Raw genomic sequence first — 19319 nt, forward strand, 5'->3', positions numbered from 1 at the left:
ATGGGCTGCAGGGGACAGCCTGCCCTCTCACCACGGGCTGCAGAGGAGGCCTCCCCCCCTCCTCCTCCTTTCTTCACCTGACCTTGGTGTTTGCAGAGGTGTCTCCCTCACTACTCCTTCTCCTCGCAGGTTCCCCTTCTTAAATACATTAATGCAAAGGCACAGCCACCATCACTAATTGGCTCGGCCTTGGCAGAGGCGGGTCCAACTTGAAGCTGGGGGAGCTTCAAGAAGTTTCTCACAGGGGCCACTGCTGTAGCCCCCATCCCCTGCTACCAAAACCCCACCACACACAAACCCAACACACATACCATATAACGCTGGGGGAAGAAGAGGGAAGGGGGTTCGTTCAGAGTGATGGTGTTTGTCTTCCCAAGTACCCATTACACATGATGGAGCCCTGCTTTCCTGGAGATGGCTGAACACCTGCCTACTGATGGGAAGGGGTGAATGAATTCCTTGTTGTGCTTTGCTTGCGCATATGGCTTTTGCTTTACCTTTTGAACTGTCTTTCTCTCAACACACGAGTTTTCTTACTCTTACCCTTCCGATTCTGTTGCCCATCTCACTGGGGGGGAGTGAGCAAGCAGCTGTGTGAGGCTTGGTTGCTGGCTGGCTTTGCGCCACGACAAACTGACATCGAGAAATACAAATAATGGTGCCATATATAATACTCACTCATGAGACAAACTCATGCAAAGACATACAGTTAATTTAGCCTGTTTGGAGTTTTGATTCAAAACTGGGACTTTTTCAGTTTGTATCTCAGATCTAAAGTTATTTCTTCACAAAGTAAAATGAAGAAAAACTGTGTTCACTACTTCTGAGCTATTCAGGGGTTAAAGCAATATAGATATTTAACCAGAAAGTTTGTAAAAGCCTAAAAGATGGTGATTGGAAATCTCAGGTTTGCTTTGCCTTGTACGGCTTAAGGACATGCAGCATAACCTCATGTCCAGCCGTCAAACAACTCCCCAAATTACACCTGTCTCCATCAGTGAAGAAACAGAACAGACAAGGAGATGCAGTGAGGCTGCAGGTGCAGCGGGACACGGCCACTAACTGCACCTGGTTTGTTACCACTCACCTGCCTCAGGTAGGTACCAAGATTTTCTCATTAAGATCCCTCACATGACATGATACAGGCTGTATTTAATACCACGTTATTGCTGTTTCCGCTATCAGAAAATACTTGGACAGAGGACACCTCACCCATTTGGGTGCCCGTTAAGACCAATATTTAGGAAACACTTAGCAGCCCCGCGCTCCCTCCACACTAAGGAGAAGAGGAGGAAGCGCTGCCGCAGCTTTCCGCCGAGACTTCCCTCACTGCAACGAGCACCAAAGGCCGGGGGGTTGGGGTGGGGCGGCGGGTAAAAGAAAGTGAAACAAGGGCAGAAACCTCTTTCCGCGAGTGCGGGGAGGGAAGCTGTGCTCCGCCAGGGGAGCCTCCACCCACCGGCGAGGCGCAGACCCGGCTCCGGCCGCAGCGGCGCCCCAGAGCCGGGACCCAACGGCCCTGACGGACACGGACACTGCCCCGTCCCCTCGCGCCCGCCAGCCTCGCGCCCGGGCGGCGGGGGCGGGGCCGGAGGCGGGGCCAGCCGCGCGCCCTGCGCCGTAGCGCCCCCTCCGCCAATCGCCGCTCGGCCCCGGCGGGCGGCCCCTCTCCCTCGGCCCCGGGGAGCGATGGGCGCCCGGTGCCGCGCCCGGCCCGCGGGGACGCCGCCTGCGGCCAGGTACGGCTGGGGAGGCCGCCTCCCTCCCCCTACCCACCCCCGCTCCCTCCCCTCCCCTCCCCTCCCCTCCTCCTTTCCCTTAGCGGGTCGCTGCCCGTGGGGCCGGGGAGCCCGTCTGTGGTGTGGGTGTTGGAGCTCTTCCGTTAGAGCAGCCGGAGCGAGGGCTGGGGCGGCCCTGAAGCGCCGCCGGGCCCGGGCTGGCCGCGCTCGGCGGTGTGCTCCCCCCTCTCCCTCGGCGCGGGGAGGTGCCTGTCGGCGCTAGGCCCGGCTTCCCGACCTGCGGTGGGCTGCCGGGATTGCCTGGGGAGGGCCCTGGTCTCTGCTAGCGCTTGGCTGGGCGCCTTGCGGAGGCCGCTGTGGGCCGGAATCCGTGTTCCCCGCAGCACGTTTTGCCGTTAATACCAGCGGAATCGCGCGTGAAACCAGCGGGTTATTGGGGTTGGGGCTTCGGCAATGTCACAGCGGGAAAACTGACCGTAGCCATAGTCTGTGAGGTGCAGTGTAGCTCGTTTTGATGTAAGTAATGAAAAATTGAGCTTAGCGACCCGTGGAGCTGGTTTTGATGCAACTAAATTGTGTAGCTCAAGGCTAAAAAATTTGTAAGGAAAAATGCCCAGCGGTAGACTCTGACAGAGCTTGTTGTCACCAAGTGCGGCCGACGCATCTGTCGATACGTTTTAATGCCGCGTATCCCACCGTGGTTCCTCCAGGGGCATGTCCCGCTCACCAGGAGCACCACTGGCGGCATGGGGAAAATGGACTTCTGGTTAATGGATTGGATTATTAAGGTTAAATGGGTTTGATATCCTTAGAAACAACTCATTCAAAGTTCCCCAGCAAAACCAGAAATAGAGCGTGGGTGTAACATTACAACCCGCAGCACCATTTCCTAGTTCGCGTGCTTTCAGTAGTAAGGTTGATCCATATGTTGTATTACCTGTGTAGGTTTAGAACATTTCTCTGCTGACTTCTCTGCCTGAACATCTCCCATGGTGTCTGTCTGTCTGTCTGTCTCTCTCAGTATTCTGATAAGCAAATTTCTATAAATATACCATCTGCTTGTTTCAAAGAATAGGGTGTGTCTTCTGCTTTACTGATGTGGAGATTTTCTGAAATACAAGCCAGTGACTTTCAAAATTGCAAAGCCAGCTTTTTTCCTGATTGGAAGGAAATCCAAAACAACCCAGCCCGAACTCCAGTTAAAAATGAGCTGCCGCTTAAGATGATGTGGAAGTGTGAAGCTGAGTTTTGAAAGTGCAAAGGGCTTCAGGCAGCTCCCAGGGGAGTTACTGTGAGCCCAGGCTGATGAGGTGAGTGGGGGCTGGTCTCACTAGTATTCCTGTGGCTTCTCTCCAGGGATTGCCGAAACTCTGAAGAAGAAGAGTATGAAAAGCTAATCAGAGTTCTGACGGAAATGGTTTTCCCCTAGAATTGTACTGGCATTGATAGATCTGCAGAGGACATCCAGATTTAGACAACTCTGCAAACTCAGATATAAACCTGTTTTGTAACATTTTTCTTATATATTCTAAGGTGCTAAACATATAACTTTGCTTTGAATATGCATCATGTAAGATACATGTGTTGTTCAGCATACAGAGTCATACATGAATCTCTTCAGATTGCAAGAGTGAGATAGTTGTTATTCATGTCAGCATGTACAGCAAGGATCAAAGGTACATAAATCCAATCTATTGCATAATACCATATATGGAGTGCTTTGAACATGTCTTGTGATTAATTGCAAGGATTAAGACATAAAGGAAATATTTTGTTAAGTGAATTCAGGATCCTCAAAAGTTTTCCCCTTAAGAGAAAATTTCGAACAGTCTGAGGTATCAGATCCTGCAGGTGTAACTGTTCTTTAAAGTGACTGCAAAAGTAACGTTGTTTGGCATTAGGTTTCTGCGTGACTTCTGAACAAAGCCAGTAATCTTGTTGAAATAGAAATATTTTTTTTTCTGCTTGTGTAATCTGTAAGATTGATCTGAATGAGAAAATCAAATTATTTTGTCTTCTGTCACATTCACTAGTGCTAAAACTAAATGGACTTGATAGATATGTGTGACTTAATTGCTTTCTGGTTTGCCGATATCGGCGATAAAGATTTTGTAACTAGTAAATCTTATCTTCTTATTCATCACTTATAATTTGATTGAAAAGAGGAAGACTGGTATTTTATATCACCTAAATATTCCTCATGGTTGAATGAATGAAATGAACCAAACTGAAGTGAAAAGAATCTTCTTCCCTTTGTGGAATTATGTGACTTTCTATAGTCATGCTAAAACTTTGAGCAGAGGAAGATTGACATCTCAGATAACGGTATTTTTAATTCATCTGATTTTAACATACTGTGTTAGGTTTGACCATAGTATGCTTTGTCATGATTTTGAATTTTAAAGGATGTTTGTTTTGCAGAGAAAAGAATTTAAGTTGTATTTTAAAATCATTTTAAATTAAAAAAAAAATTATTTGTATTAAACCTGAAGAGAAAATTATTTGGAAATAGTTATACCCTCGCCTAGCTGTCTATAGATTCACACTTGTTCCTTAGTACTTTTCCTGTTATTCAAAATCAGATCCTGTGAATATTAATGCCATGAGGATAATAAATAGAGTAAAATAATAACATCGATGAGAGGGAGTATTTTAATAGATCTTACGTATTTTAAAAAAGGTAACATAAACTTCATAACTTCCTTATAATTAATAATTTTATAATTGTTTTTCTTCTAACCTCCCTCTTGATCTACTCTTTCTGGAAACATTTTTTACAACAGTGATGAGTTCTTGTACTATTTCAAATAAAGCCAAGCAATGTTTATTTTCATTGTATTTAATAAATTGGAGTGAGTGGCATAGAATTTTCAGATGCTATTTTCATGCAAAATTAATACAAATAATTATACAGTGACTATACTTATTTGAAATGGTAAGAAGCCTTTCTGTGTGAAAAAAGGAAAGTGCTGTTGTCATGAAATTGCCTGTCTAATCTGAGAATCCTTGCCCCTCCCCCGCCAGCAGTAACTGTTTCAGTACCACTGCCTCCCTCCAAACATTGGAAGAGCTTAAAATAACTCTGTACATAAACCTCGGTTTACTTGCAAGTAATTTACTAACATAATTTGCTGAATGTGTTATTTTTAATGTATTTGCAGGCACAGAAGCAAAATGTTTATTTTACAGTCAGTAGGTTATATTTCTTAATCACTATGGAAACACTGATGGATGGACCAATGCGTTTTTATCAACTTGGTAAGTTGCCTGTACCTTTGTATTGTAAGAGGAGTAGTACTGCTAACTTTTCACTAACACTTCTCCTGAGTTACTGAAGTAAGATACCATCATCTTATTATAGAGCTCTCCTTGGAGTAATTCACAGAATCAAGAATCTAGTGTATTATATTCTACGTACTCCATTCTATACATAAACCATGATTTTCCCATGAGAAGGAAATGCTTTGAAACAGCATGCTGCATTCTGCCTCTCTAAATGTCTGGTGAACTCTTACTTGGATGTGTTGGTTTTCATTGCTTATTTTAATTTTTTTCAGCAGTTCTTAGTTTCTGGATTAGCAGGCACAGCAAACATAGTTTGTTGGCTGAGCTGTAGTTGTAGTGAGAAACTCTTTTGATAGGATCATTCAATTCAGTAGAAAGGATAAGATGGCAAAGAAGATTCCCCATTCAGTTTACAGACCATCTTTATTTTTCCAGTCTTTATTTTCCCAGTTATTTGGTCTTAAGATTTTTTTGTTGTTGTCTGTGTCTCTTTTGTAAGAGTGTAACCTACAAAATTTAGCTATTGTTGCTAAACATGTTTGTTGAAACAAAGTTCAAAGGAAGGCAGTATGGAACTCCAGATGAACGGAATTTGATTTTGATAGGGGAGAGGCATTTAAAAGTCACAGATATGAACAGAATAGAAGAACATTTCTGTCAACAAGAAATACATCAGCAAGACAGCTGACACATGTGAGGTGGCTGGCAGAAGAGAGAATGGCAAAAGACTGTTTGCATCTCCTAATCTGAACAGCTTGCTCCAAGGAAGTGTGTCATTAATAGAGTCTGTGCACTGACACTATCTGTTTCTGTAATGGGAATAGCTTTAATGTGCCTTTTGGGAGAAGGGAGAATTCCTGCCACAAATTGTTACAAATCTGAGCTTGTATTCAGGTAAAGAATAGCAAAATATTGCTTTGTTATTCATACTCACTGGTTGTTTTTTCCAGATAGGTGAGCTGTTACTATAGGGCAGGAAATCAGTTGTTCTACTTTTAACTGCACTTCCCTAAGGAGATGTTTATTATTCAGTAATAATGTAGAATAATGAGAGCAAAAGGAAGATGTACAAGAGAGAGGATCTCTGTCGTTTGAATGGTAAAATGAAGCTTCAGAGAGATGAGTTTTCTGTCTTGTGGAAATACAAATTTGCTGCACGTGTGACTCAAGTTGCTTAATGTCTCTGAGTCCAATTTCAGAAGGAGTGCTGGGAGCATAATTTAATTTTTGTGAGACAGATGTCCAAAGAGCCAGATTTGTAAGAGATGCTTGGCTAAGTGCCCATTCCAAATGATTTCAGCAAACTTAGGTGCCCAAGTGTATTTGTGTGTGCTTCTGTGTGTGCCACTACTAACTAAAGGGCAAGTTTTAAGGCACTTCTCTGCAGCCATAAAGATTATGTGCAGCTATCTCTTTAATGGAGTAGGAAATTTCTCCTTTCTTTTTCCAGTACTCTCTGCAAAAGTAGACAAGGATCATAAAATAACTGCATTAATCCCATTAGGAATTTCTCACAGTGTGTCTGGGACTGGACAGTTCCCACTGACTCACTGCTGTTCTGAATCCCCTCTACTTTAGCAGGAATATGTGTTCTGGTACTGTGTTTCACATAGGGGTTGGACCTGATGCCCTCCGGAGGTCCCTTCAAACCTCAGCCATTCTGCGATAGTCCTGTCCTATCCATTATTTGTAGATCTTCATAAAGATTGTCTTAATTTTTTATGAGGTATGTCCTAGACTTCTTTTCTCTTTTCACGGTCATTCTTACCGTGGCACATCTTGTTGACACATCAAGTAGTTCTGTTGTATTGTTTGTCATAGTGTGGCCCCTGAGAACCTCAGTTGTGGGCCAGAGTGCTACTGCATTAGTTGCTGTACAAATGTAAAGTCAAAGACATTCCTCATGCTACAGAAGTTACAATTCTAAGTGAGGTGAGAATAAAAGGACATGTTAAGACAGTATTAATCAGCACAGTTCAACAGAGGTAGCAGGCCAGTGATGTTTTGGGTATTGTCATATTTTTGCAAAGAGGGTTTAGGTGTAGAGACAAAAGAGGGTTCATGGAGAAAAGTTTTAGGGAAAATAATTAAGTAATTTTGCAGATATTTCCATGGAGTTTGTCTAAAGTATGCATGTTTGAAATTAAACTAGTAACTTCTTTGGCCAACTGAGTATGGGAATTGTCATCTCATCTGTAGGAGGATAGGCCACAAAATCCTTTTAAAATGAGGACAGGAAGTTTATGTTTGTTGTACTTGGAAAGCAGAAGGGAGCTAAAGGAACTTGAGAAAAAAGTTAGAAGGGTTAGAACAATAATTTCAAGAGTGTCTTGAAGCACCATGCTGAAAAGATAGGAATGATTCAAGGCTGGGTTCGTCAGGGAAAAGAATTCTGGATACAGTGAGAATCTGGATGAACGAACAGTCTTACAGAGGTTATACAAGAAGATGTGGGAACCTCTAGAACATCAGGATCTGCAAGAAGGCTGGATTCAAGAGATTACTCAGGCAGTAGGCCTGACTGGCAGGCTGAATGTGACCTTAAGCGTGCCCTGTGACAGGAGAAGTATTGCAGCATCTGTTGGTGTTTTTTTGCTTTTCTTTTGCAGGCATAGAATGCTGTAGAGTTAAACACCCACAGGGGAATGTTACAGAAACAGGGCACAAAATAGAGAGGTAGTTACAAAATAGACCCTGAAATAGGGAGTTACAGGAGTTAGCTGGCTGAAGACAGTGAGTAATATACTGAAGTTGTTAAAACTACGGCCTTGAGGGCTCCCCACATATAGCAAAGAAGGACATCTATGAAGGTTCTTCAAGCAGTAATAGTGTCTTTTCCCAGACCAGTTTTAAGATCCTTGTCATGACTTAAAATGGTGTTTAATAGACAGTGAGCTACCTGAAATATAGTCAGAATCCTCTAAGACAATGTTTGGTAACAACATCTTCAGTACGTTTATTCACACTGAGTCTTGAACCTCATCTGGCAGGGATCCGTGTAAGCCTGAACCACAGTGTAGTTATCAAAGAACTGACTCCTAGGAGCCTTGAATTAATGACAGAGGTTGGAAGGGGACATTCCATACTCTGAGGAAGGAGGGAAGGGTAAAGCAGTAGGAAGAAGATGTGAAAGAAATAAATAGTTCCACTGAGGGAATACCAAGTATTGTCTCTAATGGTTGCAAATTAATATTGCCAGTAGTAAGCTAATAATCAGATATTATAGACATACAAATGTGTTAATACATAGTTTCATTTTCCAGTGTACATCAGCATTCTGTCTACAGCTTGTAGCAGCTTGCCTGGTAAGAGTTTTTGTTGTCTTTCAAATGCTTTTCCTAACACTGTTCAAAAAACTTGCGTATTCTTACCAAGCATCATCTTAAAACATCATGCTTCTTGAGTAAAGAACTTAATAGAAGTATAATACAGAAGGACAGTTCTTTGCATTGGTGTTTCTATTGTGCTGAATTCTGTTCTATGCTTGCTTTATTGTGGGGCAAATATTGGGCTGCTCTAGTTGGGTTTATTTATTAGAATTCTTGCAATCTCACATTTGTTTGCCATTCATATTGGTGGGTTGTTTTGGTTTTTTTTTTTCCTCTTCCCTTTCTAGAAAGATTTCTGGAAGGGCCACAACACAACCTACAAATGGAGTCTTGTAATTTTCAGCACATTTTGTCCTGGCAGCCAAAAAGTGATCCAACTATGCCAACATACTATCGTGTGCTGTACACTGACCACAGGCAAGTCTTACAAGACACAGATTTTACTTTCAATGTTTATTGACTCGAAAACCCCAGCCTTAGTATTTTTTGTTTGTTTTTCTGCTCAGAAATGCTTCCCCACCCGTGCTTTCTTGTATCAGAGAATCCAGATAGATTATTTTGATCTTGTTTTAACTTCTTTTGATTTACAGGAACTGGAAGGCTGCTAAACATTGTTCAAATATTACACAACTCTCCTGTAATCTGACAGATGATTTTGAAGAGTATTTCACTGAGTATTATGTATTTGTTCAGAGCTTCATAGGAACCGAAGTATTCAATTCTTCTGTACTTCGTTTTACGCCATCTAGTGACAGTAAGTTCTCGGTCTGCATCTGCTCATTTTAGTAGTTTAGCTGATGTATAAATGATATTCTGCTATCTTTTTACAGTAAGATACTCCAAACTAACTTGGTCAGTAGCTTATTCCTTTATATAAAAGAATATTACATATATAATCTATCACATACCAGTTACAAGACATAAAATATATAGATAGCTTTCTAAAATTAGTGGCTACAGTAGTTCTCATAAATGGACGAGGCTCTGGTTTTGAAATAAAATATATATCTATAAATATAGAGGAAGTAGCATCGTGTTAAGCATTGACGAGCACAAAGTAAAAATCTCTTAAGTGCATAAGATACATAACTCAAAAAACCCCCCACATACTGACTACTTGAAGACATAAAAACAATGTTAAGAGTTAAAGAAAGACCATGTCTGCACTAGGCGTAGGGCAAGAGATTTACTTGTTTGTTCATCAACGTGCTCTTTTTCCTTTCCTTGCTGAAAGATGCTTATTAGCTGTAACATCTTCTACTGTCAGAGGTGGCTTTACCCTTAGTTGTGCTTAGTGTTCAGTTTTGAAGTAACGGAGACAGAGATGAAGGAGCAACTGGAGGACTACGGAGGAGAAATAGGTCGTGTTAACCTCTGAATTCAGCACAGAGGTAGCCACTGCTGTGTCCACTTATAGTCTCAGAAATGATGAAAAATTGGAGGGGATGGGAAGAATAACCACAAGGATAACTGAAGGATTTGAGAACATCCCGCTGAGGTGGAGGCCTTCAGTCTTTCAAGAGTTAGTTTAACACAGAGAAAGATCAGAAGGTGCATTGACCCCTAGTTAATACGATGGCAGGCTTCTTCAGTCTTGTAAACAAAGTGTAACAGTGTGCCCTGAATGAAAGCTGAAGCTAGGTAAGCTTTAGCTAGGAACAAGAGACATATTTTGAATTGACTACTGGAACAAACTGTCAGGTGCTCTGACTGATTGTCCATCACTGGCAATTTGTAAATTGAAATTGTATGTTTTGCTAGTAGTTCTCTAGTTCAAACCATAAGCAATTGAGTGTAGTCATGTTTTCCAACACACAGGACTTGGATGAACCTGTAGTCTTTTCTTGTTTTACAGTACCTGAATAGGAAAGAATCAATATTCTATTTCCCTACTGGGTGTAGTTGATATCTACCATTGAATACCTACGGTGGAATCTCACCTCTGTTGACAGACAGATTTGAGCAAAGACAGAAAGGCTTCACAACAAAGAGCCAAGAGAACAACCGCATTTAACTGTAACCAGATTTAAGCTAATGTTTATTTGTAAGTTAAAACAAAAGATGAGAAAGGAGTAAGTGTGCAACCATTTGACTAGGACATGCTTTCCTGTTTGAAAGTAGATGAAAGCTCACATTTGTTTTAAGTATTAAGCTTTTTTTTTAGCTTTCTACCCTATTTCAGGAACAGAAGTAGTTAGCAAATATATATTGCTTTTCTGAATTTTGCAGCGCTTTGTAAACCAGTCAAACTGTACTGGAAAAGACAAAAGTGAATGCAAACTTTTCATGTCTTTTCCCCTGCCAATGTACTACACAGAAATGGAGGATTACGGAGATAGTTTGTTCTCATGCCATTTTCCAACATTCCTATTTTTTTCCTGTGTTTGAGGAAAGAAGGTCTTAGGCTTGATTCACTACGGAAGTTCCTCTGATATTGATGGATGTGTAGTTTTGGAGAGAGGAGACAATTAGTATGCTTGGCTCTTCAAACATACATTTTCTGAGGACCTGAACTTGAGAGATTACTTTGAACTCAATGGAAGTCTCACAGAAGCATAACTATGTTTCACTAGGTCCTCTGTCCTACTGTCAGTAGAGTTTTTAGTCTTTGGAGCTCAGCTGTCAAGTTAGACCTATAGCTTTCCTTGCAACCAGCATGAATATGTACAGGACTGCACACCAATGAATTTCTACGAAGATTCCTTCCAGAGAGTGACTAGAAGATGATGATGAGCAAGAAAGTAATCAGCTTTTCCTATACATTAACCTCAGCTTTCCTCTCAAATAGATTAAAAGCTCACATCTCTGTGGAGCTGATGCAAAGCCTCTGTCACCTTTCTGCTTCTTCCAACCCCACCACTGCTTTCTGTTTTTAAAATCTAGTAATGTGGGAAAAGATCGTTTGACTGTGAAATTTAAACATTGCAAGGTCTTGTGGATTTACAACAGTAACATACTCTGGAATCTGATTAGTCAGCTATATATCTATCACCGAAATAGAACCGGTACTGAATACATAGTGTATATTTTTTCCATCATTTTTTTTTCCTCTTTCTTTTTTTCAATAGCACTCCTGGGACCACCAGAAGTTAATATCAGTTCCTGTCTAAACTGCATAAATGTCACCATAAAGCTGCCAACCTCTCACTTCACACAAAATGGAAAGTTACTGTCTTTAACTGATATATATAAAGAGCTTGATTATGGTATAACACTGAAAACACCCGATGGAGAGCATAAGGTAAAGACTTTTTTGTTTGAGCTTTAGGGGAGAAATACAGAAAACATAAAATGGCTCTGATGGTTAGCAGATTCACAGAAGCAAATATGTGAATAGAAGATACTTAAAAGAAAACAAAGAGAATGACCAATATAATCTTAGCTTTCTTTTACTGCAGAGTAGCAGGCCTGGAGGAGGGATACTAGTTGTCCTATATCCTTACTTGAAATAAAGCACAGGGCACTGGTTCAAGTGATTATTCTCTGGGTAGAAAAGGAAAAGACAGTTTAGCAGAAACTACTAGCAGGGGTATGCACAGCTGATAGGAACATATGTTCAGAAAGCAGTTCAGTAGTTTTCTGTCAAACTGGAAAAATGTATCAGTTTCTGAAACAGCCTATTCTGGGTCTGGTACCATTTAATTTGGTGGGGTTTTTGGTATGCTGAAATAGAAAGGTAGATAGGCATGATTAGAACTTAAAATGATCCTCACGAAATGGAGAAAAAAATCTTAAAATATTAGGACATTATTCAGTAAGGACCAATGCAAGGCATAACGCTTAATAATAATTGTCTGTGTGTAAGTAACAGCTACACAGGCAGCAGTTTTGCCAGAAAGGACAAGAGCATTCTATAATATTACAAGCTAAACATGACTTGCCTGTTGCTGAGAGATAAAAAAAAAAATTATATTTTTACATACTCAGTATTTATAAAGCCCACCTACCCTGTAGTAGTATGGGGTTCAGAAAAATCATGGACCAGTTGAGCAGAATCCAGAAAGGAACAGTGAGGACTGGGGGGGATCCTAACACATGATCCTGTGAGGAAATGCTGGAATAATAGGGGACTGCTTAGTGTAAGCAAGCAAAGCACAGTTAGAGACCAGAGTCTCTGAGTATGTAAACATTTACTATAGAAAAGGAGGAAATAAACCATTCACTGTGACCAAAACCAGTGAAATCAGCAGTTGTGCAGACTTTTGGTTAAACATCAAGAGTCACATTAAACCCTGGGCTGGCAAAGCACTGTAATAACTTGTCTAACTAGCACATGGACTGCCTGTACTGGAAGCTTTGAACAGCAGGTCAGACAGGTATCTGTTGGGAATTTAATCTCTCTAACTTATTCTGCCATGGAAGAAGGACCACAGCTTGCTTGCCCAGGATATTTTTCCCCGATTTCTGAATCAAAATATCACTTGCAGTTTCATATCTGTAGAATCTATGTGAGGCTACTTCAAGGGGATATATAGTGACCAACAGTTGGAGAGGGATTGTCTTTGATAATAACGATATTTCACAAACAGGCGTAAGGTAGGCATCTTGACATCAGCTAGAACTAGAGATGAAGCAGTTGCCTAGGGAAATCACTGAATTACTGTGTCAGTTTTTGCAGTTTCACATGCTACTGTGTTTCTCTGAAATAGCCATAATATTTTATCAGTGGCTGGGGATCTCTTTTTAGGTAAATAGCTAACTTTTAAAACGTTGTCTTTCATGGCAGAGGCCACATGAGAAAACCACTAAAGAAATTTTTAGTACTGTCATTGAAGAACTGTATCCAAATAGAAATTACTGTGTGTCTGTTATGGTCACTGCATCTCTGAACAAACATTGCATCCCATCAGCCTGGAAATGTGTAACTACAGATGCTGTAGCTCAACAAGGTAACTATGCTGTGGTGCAGGAATGGATTGTCTGACTTGATTATGTGCAAGTATTTGCTTTTTATATAGGAAGATTTACAAGTCAATCCTAAAAATAATAAGAGAGGAAGTACCTTCCAAGTGATAAATGTTGTGGGGATTTATAAGTGAAATATAAAACCCCATCTGCTTTGGGGCTACAAATCTATTGTTATTCTTGTGAGCCATACAAATCTCCACTAACTGCATAAATAGTTACCAAAAACGGCATTTTTTTTTTTTAATTCCTGAATCTAATTTGAGATTTGGTCTTGTTTTGACTTTGGACCAGATGACCTCCAGAGGTCCCTTCTAACCAAAATTATTCTGTGATTCTAAATAGCTGTTCTGAATGTGAAATACAAAATGTGGTCATTGGAAACTTCATTCACGTATGTTTATTTGTTTGGGTTTTTTCGCTTGCAGATTATCATACAGTTACAATTGCAGGTGCTGTATGTTTTTCACTGGTGTTAGCTGGTGCCCTGAAGTGTATGCATGCAGGAGGTTATATTCTTCAAAAAAAATCACTTCCACATACCTTGGTATGTAATAATTCCCGTATTTAACCTTTCTGTCTGGGAGGAGGAAGTTTACCATCTGAAATTTCTAATCCTGCACACTAGGTGCAAGTTACATACCTACATGTTTTAATTTGCTGTTTACCTATGTTAAAGATAGTCTATAGGCTGCTAAATCTTGTCTGTTCTGCGGAACAGATATTTTTTTATTTTTCAAAACCATTTCTTGCTACTTCTGTGACAAGTTACTAACAGAGATGTGATCATCCCACCCTACTTGGTGCTTGTCAGGCTGCACCTGGAGTATTGTGTCCAGTTCTGGTTGCCACAGTGCAAGAAAGATGCTGACGGCCTGGAGAGGGTCCAGAGGAGGGCCATGAAGATGAACAAAAGGCTGGAGAACCTGCCCTGTGAAGAAAGACTAAAGGAGTTAGGTCTCTTCTCCCTGGAGAAGAGAAGGCTCAGGGGGTACCTCATTACCGTATTTCAGTACTTAAAGAGCAGCTACACACAGGACAGGCTCTCAAGACAAGGGACAATGGGTACAAGTTGTACTATGAAAGCTTTCATCTTAAGAAAGAAGTTTTTTACAGTGAGAACAATCAATCACTGGAACAACCTCCCCAAGGATGATAGTCGCCATCACTGCAGGTTTTCAGTATGTGGTTGGACAGGGTGCTAGAGAATCTCATCTAGGCTCTCTCTCCCCTGAAAGGTTGGACCAGATGATCTTTCGAGCTCACTTCCAGCCTGGGCTGTTCTATGAAGTTAGAGGGGGTAAGCAGTAGCGGAGGGGAAATCCCCCACAAAGTAACTTTAAATGAACTCTTTATGTTACACAGAAGCAGGCTAGGTCCTACAGCAGACCACCCAGCATAGGACAATTAACCCCTTGCCCTTTGAAAATTACCTTATGTGTAAATCCTTCCTATAGTAGACAGATTTATTCTACTACCTGAGCCAGGGCAATAACTCCAAAACAAAAAACCTTCTCCAGTTCTGAAGTAAAGTGCACAGGGAGAAGACCTGTTCTCCACCAAGAAGGATGCTCTGAAAACATTCAGGAGTAATGTGTATCCTTATCAAGCAGTTTCTGGCACATTTTACCTCCCTTATTTCACCCTGCAGCATCATACTTGTCTCTAAGAATAAAACCAATTATTACCCCTATAATATTTTTCCATTTATTATACAAAAAAATCAGAGCATTCCCTGAAGATTTGAGGATAGTTTAGCCAGGTCCCTGGTTACTGGAGTTTAAAGGCATTTTGAGAGATTCTACAACTAAAAGCAAAAATTTTAAGCTTGCCTTCAAAGTCTTTTCTTTATCACGTTTCCACAGGAAGGCAAGCTGCAAAGACGAAAGGTAGCTTTAAGACCCAGTTGGGTATGGGCGTACGTCATGGTTTAACCCCAGCTGGCAACTAAGCACCATGCAGCCACTCACTCGCTTACTCCCCGCAGTGGGATGGGGAAGAGAACTGGAAGGGTAAAAGTGAGAAAACTCATGTGTTGCGATAAAGACAGTTTAGTAGGTAAAGCAAAATCTGTGTGCACAAGCAAAGTCATATAAGGAATTCATTCACCCCTTCCCATCAGCAGGCAGGCATTCAGCCATCTTCAGGAAAGCAGGCCTCCATCACACGTAACGGTGACTTGAGAAGACAAACGCCATCACTCTGAACGTTCCCCTGTTCCTTCTTCTTCCCCCCAGCTTTACATGCTGAGCATGACACCATATGATATGGGATATCTCTTCGGTCAGTTGGGGTCAGCTGTCCCGGCTGTGCCCCCTCCCAGCTTCTTGTGCACCCCCAGCATCCTCGCTGGTGGGGTGGGGTGAGAAGCAGAAAAGGCCTTGGCTCTGTGTAAGCACTGCTCAGCAACAGCTAAAACACCCCTGTGTTATCAACACTGTATCCAGCACAAATCCATAACATAGCCCCATACCAGCTACTGTGAAGAAAATGAACTCTATCCCAGCCAAAACCAGCACAAGGTATTGTTCTGTAGAGATGCACAAAAATGGCCTAGAGTTGGGAGTTTTGGTCTCATTATCCCCAAAAGATGTGATCATTTAGTCACATCTGGAGAAGAAAAGAGTTACTGTTAGCATTCTAAGACTTTTTTTTTTTTCTAAAGCTACACTTCATGGTTATTGTCCACAAAAGGAGTCAAGGATAGCATGTGAGAAGTGCTAGAAATAAAAGTTCAGCAGCCTGGTAAGAGCAGATCTGGATGGTTGTTGGAAATGATCTCACCCACAACAAATAAGAACTTACTCTCAATTCACCTCAACAAGGAGACAAAGGACAGACCATCAAAGCCCTTTGTAGAGATGTGAGGAAACAGTCTTTAAAGCATGTTGTTTCTCAGGAAACCTGAGTCTGCTTTGTAATGTCAACAGTAACTTCTCAGTCAAAAGAAAAGTCCTCTTTACTGAACTCAGATATACCTTGCATGTCCCCAACCTTCCAGTTCCACAGGTATCCTATACCATAGATGGGGATGCAGTTATGTGTGGATATGTCCCTGCCAGAAAAGTTTCCTAGTTGTTAGTTCCAGAACTGTTACTAGCAAAATTCGGGGTCACTTTTCTGGGTGGCCTGATGTCTGTCATCCTTCTTCAGTCTCAGTAATGATTTATTACTGTACTCTGTTATAAACAGGCATTAGTGAAAAGGATGCCTGATAGTAGAACACTTAGTAGGAAAAAAAGCACATTCGTATGCAAGTTATCTCTGCCAAAATCTAGAGCTAGCATAGTATCTTGGAAAGTAACTCCTGGACCAGGCTGTCAAAATCTACCCAACTCTATTGGAGTTGGATGAAAACAAAACGGTAAGGAAAAGAAAAGAAACAATATAGCTCTGGAAGAAAACTTACTCGGGGTGGGGTTAGGGGGACGGAGTGGCATGTACACAAGGCAAACAGTACCTGCGTTACCTTCCAAATGCTAAGGTATTCTCAGGAGTCACATACAGTGATTGGCAAAAAAGTCCATGATTAAGGAAGAAAGAATGGTAATATATCACTCAAATTGTTCCACTGTTTCGAATAATCTTTCTTTGACTTTTTCTGTGATCAAGTGTCATGTTTTAGAACTTGAAGAAGCCAGTCCTGAGCCAGCTAATTTTTTATTTTAATAGAAGAGGCTGAACTGCCACTAAATTTCAAGCAAAAATAAGGTTCTTGGGACTTGTTTCTATCCATCTATGCTTGCTTTTTTTTTTAAAATAGTTTCTGACTTCTTTTACATTATGGAATTTTTCAGCATAAATATTTTCCATTTTCTGCAAACATATCCAGAGCAGATTGGTATCAACTTTTTTCTAAGACTTTTCCTCATGTTTCTCTTTATTGCTATGTCATTACCTTCATATCCCTAAGACTGCTGAACATGACTTTGCCAGGTAGTGTCTAAGGTTAATTTTTTTTTATTTCCAACACTTTTCCCCAATGCTTCCAATATTCAGTAATCCTCAGAAGTGCAGACTAAAACTGAGAAAATGGGACTTAGGATGTTATGGAGTTCATTGCTTCAAATGGTATGTTTCTAAAGGACGTTAAAACTGATCATCCATGTAGGGCTTCTCTTTTGCATGGTAACTGCAAGAGCTAATAGAGAGTTGCAAGACTGACTTCAGGTTTAAGGTGTATTTCTAAAATAAGCTTTTAGTCTTAGAAAGATATCTCAAACATTAGAATTAAAACATTTCATACCTGACACTGCTTGGCGCTAGTGTCATTTCTTTGAGGCTGTCCAATGCTGCGTGCCTTGATTTGTAGTGAAGGCTGTCATGTTTACAGGAGTGGGGAAGGGGGACCAATCCTAGATGCCCTGAACTCTGAAGAAAAAGCCAAAAATGTGGTGCAGAATGAATCATTTGTTTGACAATCTCATGATTGGGGGTATTTTTTTCACGTTTTTCTCTCTGTGTGTGCAAATTTGGCTGATATTTTTAATTCACTTTGCTCTTTTAGGTATTCATCAGGACATTAGCCTATTCACCTTGCACATTTGAATCTGAAAAAATAGCCTCTGTAGAGATCATTTACAAAGAGGTTAAAAAAAAGGCAAATGAATCCAGTGGTGGTGTCAGTGATGAAGATGACAGCGATGACAGTGACAGTGATGCCATAAGTAATCATGACTATACAAGGCGTGATATCATAAGTAGAGCACCTCATTCCTCTGACACGCCTAATGTATTTGTGCAGTACTCCGCAAATAGTATGCGTGATGACAGCAGCAGCCAGGCAAGTGAAAATCCAGACACTGAACAAGAAGATTTTGAAGATCATGAGTTGGACATTGACGAAGACAGACATACAAGCAGTGAGTTACTTAATCCTTTCTCTGAGGTAAATTGTAACTATTCTTCTAGGCGAAGGAACAGTGCTTGCTTTACCATTAACCTAAAAACTGTGATGTTGGGAACCTCTGAAGAGAACTTGGATAGTTCTGCAGCTCTTCTTTCTTCCCAAGAAGATGCAGTTGACTGGCAATGTACTCATGCTTTTGAAGCAAAACTCCTGGGTGACACAGAAAGTGTGCAGAAACCACACTGTCCTAACAGCTCTCATGAATGGCAAAATTCCTCTCAGTCTTCTGATGAACATGACTCGTCAGATTCAGATACAGACCAAAAAACTGAATACATAAGAAGATGAATAAGTGAGAACCACTGTTACCTTATAACACATGAATCGATATTGTCCAACTTCTGTTTCTGGACTCAACATACAAATCTTGTCTTTTCCTTTCTTTAACATTCAGTGAGTATGCCTGAACACTGAAAATATTCAATGCTCATTTTTAACAAATATTTCTCTGATCTCTCCAGGTTGTTCCAGGTATAGTTCAGGTTGGATTATCCACAGGGAAACAAAAATGACTGTTCAGATGCAGCGGAAAGAGTAGTTCTTTCATTTTTGCAGTTTGATAGTGAAGTATACCTTTTAGCTGTTACAAGTGAGAAGGTAGTTTGCAGTATAGGAAGCTGTGAGTGGCTGGTCTCTCAACCAGACCACTTTTTAAATTTTATTTTTTGTATTCTTTAGCTCTGTTGATGGATTACTCTGAAACCTGTTTTGCTGGATGGTTTGCTGTATTCAAGTCAGTGAACTGATTTCTACATTTGTGTAGAGAAAGCTGATCAAGTGAAATAATGGAGACAGAGATAAGAATGCTCACCTTACAAGAGAGTTCCTCTCACTATGAATCAAGTCATTCAGTTCACCTTTTTATAATTTTTAATATAATTTTGTACAATTATTGAATATTACACTTCTAAAAAATCTTTTGACATTTAAAAGTTACTGCATTTAAAAGTGTACAGTTTAACATTTGGGCTTCATAAAAAAAATTTTCATATCCCTGTCTGAATTTTTACTGTGGCTCCTACACGCCTTTGAAAAGCTGCATGAGTTAGCCTGCTAAGAATTCACTCCTTATGGGAAGGCTTTTAGGTATCACATAGCTGAAAATACCAACTTTCTTCACCTTGTGTTGATCTCCTTAGTTATTGCTTTTCT

At 40.8% G+C, this 19319-nt stretch overlaps 1 protein-coding gene across 6 annotated transcripts; it reads left to right on the plus strand.

The window, feature by feature from the left end:
* The first annotated feature begins 1623 nt into the window (after positions 1-1623).
* Positions 1624-19158, plus strand: IFNAR2 (interferon alpha and beta receptor subunit 2). Of its 6 annotated transcripts, none has more exons than XM_074814245.1 (10): positions 1624-1739; positions 2815-3049; positions 4901-4997; positions 8288-8329; positions 8641-8770; positions 8944-9107; positions 11422-11594; positions 13080-13242; positions 13687-13805; positions 17766-19158. In XM_074814245.1, exons 3-10 carry the CDS (start codon positions 4955-4957, stop codon positions 18453-18455), a joined length of 1524 nt encoding a protein of 507 aa, XP_074670346.1. In that variant the 5' UTR covers positions 1624-1739; positions 2815-3049; positions 4901-4954; the 3' UTR covers positions 18456-19158. The 6 variants fall into 6 exon arrangements, with proteins under 6 accessions (XP_074670346.1, XP_074670345.1, XP_074670347.1 ...); XM_074814244.1 differs by having other exon boundaries at positions 1641-1739; positions 2810-3049; XM_074814246.1 differs by having other exon boundaries at positions 1641-1739; positions 2810-3049; positions 13711-13805.
* The last annotated feature ends 161 nt before the right edge of the window (positions 19159-19319 follow it).

This window comes from Strix aluco, chromosome 2, assembly GCF_031877795.1.
Source record: "Strix aluco isolate bStrAlu1 chromosome 2, bStrAlu1.hap1, whole genome shotgun sequence".
Lineage (NCBI taxonomy): Eukaryota > Metazoa > Chordata > Aves > Strigiformes > Strigidae > Strix > Strix aluco.

Excerpts from the sequence above, each read along its gene's own strand:
- IFNAR2 (XM_074814245.1), top strand. The coding sequence starts at position 4,955 with ATGGAAACACTGATGGATGGACCAATGCGTTTTTATCAACTTG. Across the intron at positions 9,108-11,421 it reads TTTTACGCCATCTAGTGACA|CACTCCTGGGACCACCAGAA; the intron begins GTAAGTTCTCGG and ends TTTTTTCAATAG. Across the intron at positions 11,595-13,079 it reads CACCCGATGGAGAGCATAAG|AGGCCACATGAGAAAACCAC; the intron begins GTAAAGACTTTT and ends CTTTCATGGCAG.